The following is a 3,606-nucleotide window of genomic DNA, read 5'->3' on the forward strand; positions in this document are numbered from 1 at the left end:
AAATAATTATACCGATTGAATAATAAGATGAGCGTCATTTTATTAAAAGAAAATAAAGACGTCCTTGTATTATTTGGAAGAAGAAAAAAAAACAGCCTTTGACTTTTGACAACCAAAAACCATCACGAGAACAGTGTTCAAACGCACGTGTCAAAGTAGAAGATGTTCTCTGCGCAGAAAAACGAAATCGATTTTTCATCCGGTTTCCGTCAAATTCATCGTCCTCCCATGCGTGTCAAATCATCGAAGCTCCTGTAGTTTGACTGGAATGTCCAAAACCTGTTAAAAGCCAAATCGATCGAATTAAATTGTGAAAATGCATTCCTACAGCATCGAAAATTCGCCGCTCCCGTCCTTTATAAACCTGCTCTAATCCAACCAACCATAACAATTAAGTACTGTATCCGACAGTGCACGCCCTTTTATGTTTTCTCATCTCGGTCGATCTCAATGAGCAACACCGGCGATGTCCTGCTTGTTGTTAATGGTCGGTGAGCTTGCACTCGCTATATTTCGCGGTCAATGTGGAGTAGCTTAGTGTGTTTTAATTCATGCAGGTGAAGAATCTCAGACACCGTCGTCGCCGGTGGCACTGCCGCCGGCCTCGGGGTTGATACGCTGGCGATGGTGGCTCCTAGTGGTCGCCAACATCTTCTTCCTCCTTACCGGACAGACAGTGGTCGCGCTGCTCGGACGGCTCTACTACAGCGAGGGCGGTAGTAGCCAATGGATGTCGACGATCTCCCAGTCCTCCGGCTTTCCGGTTCTCTTCATTCCCCTCATCCTCTTGACCTACAGATCACCGGCCTCCAAGATCGGCGTGCCCGCTAGAACTTTGGCGGCCATCTGCCTCGGCTTGGGCCTCTACAGCACCGGGAACAGCCTAATGTACAGCTACGGCCTCCGCTACCTCCCCGTCTCGACTTTCTCGTTGATCAGCGCCTCCCAGTTGGCCTTCAACGTGGTCTTCGCCTACTTCCTCAACGGGCAGAAGATCACCGCCCTCATCATCAACTCCGCCGTGATAGTGACCTTCTCGGCGGCAATCATCGGTGTCAACTCCGGCGACTCTGGCGACGCACCAAGGGGGAAGTTCGCGCTGGGGCTTATTCTGACGCTGGCCGGCTCGGCGTTGACCGCGTTCAACCTCTCACTGGTGCAGCTCTTGTTCCAGAAGGTGTTCAAGTCGGTGAGCTTCACGGTGGTGCTGAAGCTGCAGATTTGCACGTCGGTGGTGGCGGCGACGGCGGCCGTGGTGGGTCTGTTCGCGAGCGGCGAGGCCGGGGAGATAAGGGGGGAGGTGGACGCGTACAGGAAGGGGAAGACGGCGTACTTGATGACGCTGGTAGGGACGGCAGTGGCGAACCAGGTATCGTCGGTGGGGGGAGTGGGGTTGGTTTTTATGGTGTCGTCTCTGTTCTCCAATGTCGTCGGGACGGTGGCGTTGCCCATAGTGCCCATCTTTGCCGTCGTCTTCTTTGGCGACAAGATGGACGGCCTCATGGTGATCACCTTGTTGATGGCTATCTGGGGCTTCGCTTCCTACGTCTACCAGCAGTATCTGGACGACCAGAAGACGAACAACGCCATGACAGCTACATCCGATGCAGAATAGACCTTCAGGCGCCTTTATATATATATATATATAATAAAATACTATTTCATTAGTCTCCATCTATTTTTATTTTTAAAAATATTTTTATTTAAGACGATGTTTAACCTTGTTGATTAGAAATAACTATTTATTTTGTAATAATTATTATATTTTTGCTATAATTGAATAGTAAAAGAAAAGAAAATTGTCTTTCGAACACTTTTATTTATAGGATAGATAAAGTGGTATAGAAAAAAAAGAATGCAATGCTATACCAATCAAAAATCAAATCAAATTTTGTCAATAAACTCAGCGGAAAAAGTTGAATGAAGAAAAAATAGTACATCAGGAGATACTTTTCTCGATTTTAATCATTAAAGATATTTTAATTGATGCGTTTCTATCTTATGTACTAATTTCTTAAATATTTATAATGATAAATTAGCTACATTGTTATTAGAATGAATTTACTAGTCATCAATATTATCTTTCTGCTGGAGTTCATATGTGTAGAAAAATTTTAGTAAAATAATCTATGTTTTATCCCTTTTAATACAATCTCCTTTTAGTTGTGCAATGCAAGCAATTTTATTTTCAAATATAGTCGTCGAGGTATCTTTAATTGTTGCTAGTCGGCACGATTCTTGAATATGTAGTGTCATGGATCTTAACCATATACATTCTTGACTTGTTTCATGTATTACAATGATTTCAAAGTGATTTGATGATGTTACTGTTAAAGCTTGTTTTGTTGACTTCAATGATATAACAATATCTCATTATATAAACACATAACTTATTTGGGATTTAACTTTATGTGGATCTAAAAGATAACCTATATCTACATATTGTAGTAAAGATAAATTTGATCTTATCGAATAAAATAATCTCATGTCTATTATACCATGAAAGTAACAAAATATGTGCTTTACACCTTTTCAATGTCATCGACTTGGAGAAAAGTTATATATTATTAGAAGGTTAACAGAAAAAGCAATATCTGGGTGAGTGCAATTGATAAAATATGATAATGCACCAATTTCACCAAGGTACGGTCTTTCTAGACTAATAACATTTCCTCCATCTTAGAGTGGACAAAAAGCATCATTTTTAGTGTCAAGTGATTGAACAACCATTGGTGAAAGCAATGGATGTGCTTTACCCATATAAAAGTATTTTAGTATCTTTTTGTATATAATGACTGATGAACAAATATTCCTTCCGGTAAATGTTTAGTTTACAATGCAAGATAAAATTTTATCTTTCCTAGTTCTTTCATCTCAAATTTACATTTTAAATAATTAACAGTCTTATTGAACTCTTCAAGAGTCTATATAAGATTTAGATCATCGACATATACTACCACAACTGCAAAACCTTCTTTTGTTATTTTTTAAAAATGCACAGACAAATAGCATCATTTGTATAACCTTCTTGTAATAGGTATTCACTTAGGTTATTGTACCACATATGCCATGATTTCTTTAATTCATATAATGATTTTTACAACTTTATTGAGAATATGATCATGAGGGTTACATTTGTCACGCCTCGGGGGAGTCCCTACCAGAGAAAAATCTAGCAACATCTCTCCTGTATGAGTGACAATCTGAAACTTATCTACATAGCCCTAAGGGCTCACACACCTCAGCCAATACGGCCGTAACATATACAATAAAATAATTAAACATCCACGCAGTTTATGTAAATCTACTCCACTATAATGAGGAAAACACAATACAACAGAAAACCTTTGCAGTGGAAAATATGAGCATCATACCCGAATCACGATTTAAAATCCACAAGTATAAGAACTACACATCATAAGTATGTAGACATAACAAGGAAATGAAAATCCAAAATAGGAAACTATCACGACACTGAGTGGGGACTAGCGACTGAAACCTCCTGACAGCTTCAACCTGAAATAGTAATAAAGTAACGGTGTGAGTTCAACAACTCAGTAGGTATCAAGCTGACATGCATAGTAAAATATAACCAACAGTAATAAT

At 39.9% G+C, this 3,606-nt stretch overlaps 1 protein-coding gene across 1 annotated transcript; it reads left to right on the forward strand.

Moving 5' to 3' along the window:
- The first annotated feature begins 357 nt into the window (after positions 1-357).
- LOC122049145 (probable purine permease 11) lies at positions 358-1,719 on the forward strand. Its single transcript, XM_042610584.1, has 2 exons — positions 358-487; positions 558-1,719. The coding sequence occupies exons 1-2, from the start codon at positions 451-453 to the stop codon at positions 1,613-1,615; spliced, it is 1,095 nt and encodes a 364-aa protein (XP_042466518.1). The 5' UTR covers positions 358-450; the 3' UTR covers positions 1,616-1,719.
- Positions 1,720-3,606: the final 1,887 nt, after the last annotated feature.

Source organism: Zingiber officinale, chromosome 2B (genome assembly GCF_018446385.1).
Source record: "Zingiber officinale cultivar Zhangliang chromosome 2B, Zo_v1.1, whole genome shotgun sequence".
Classification (NCBI taxonomy): Eukaryota; Viridiplantae; Streptophyta; class Magnoliopsida; order Zingiberales; family Zingiberaceae; genus Zingiber; species Zingiber officinale.

What these genes read in the sequence shown, in the direction of transcription:
- LOC122049145 (XM_042610584.1), top strand. Translation starts at nt 451, where the DNA reads ATGAGCAACACCGGCGATGTCCTGCTTGTTGTTAATG. An exon ending in TGTCCTGCTTGTTGTTAATG is followed by an intron (nt 488 to 557) that starts GTCGGTGAGCTT and finishes TAATTCATGCAG; the next exon opens with GTGAAGAATCTCAGACACCG.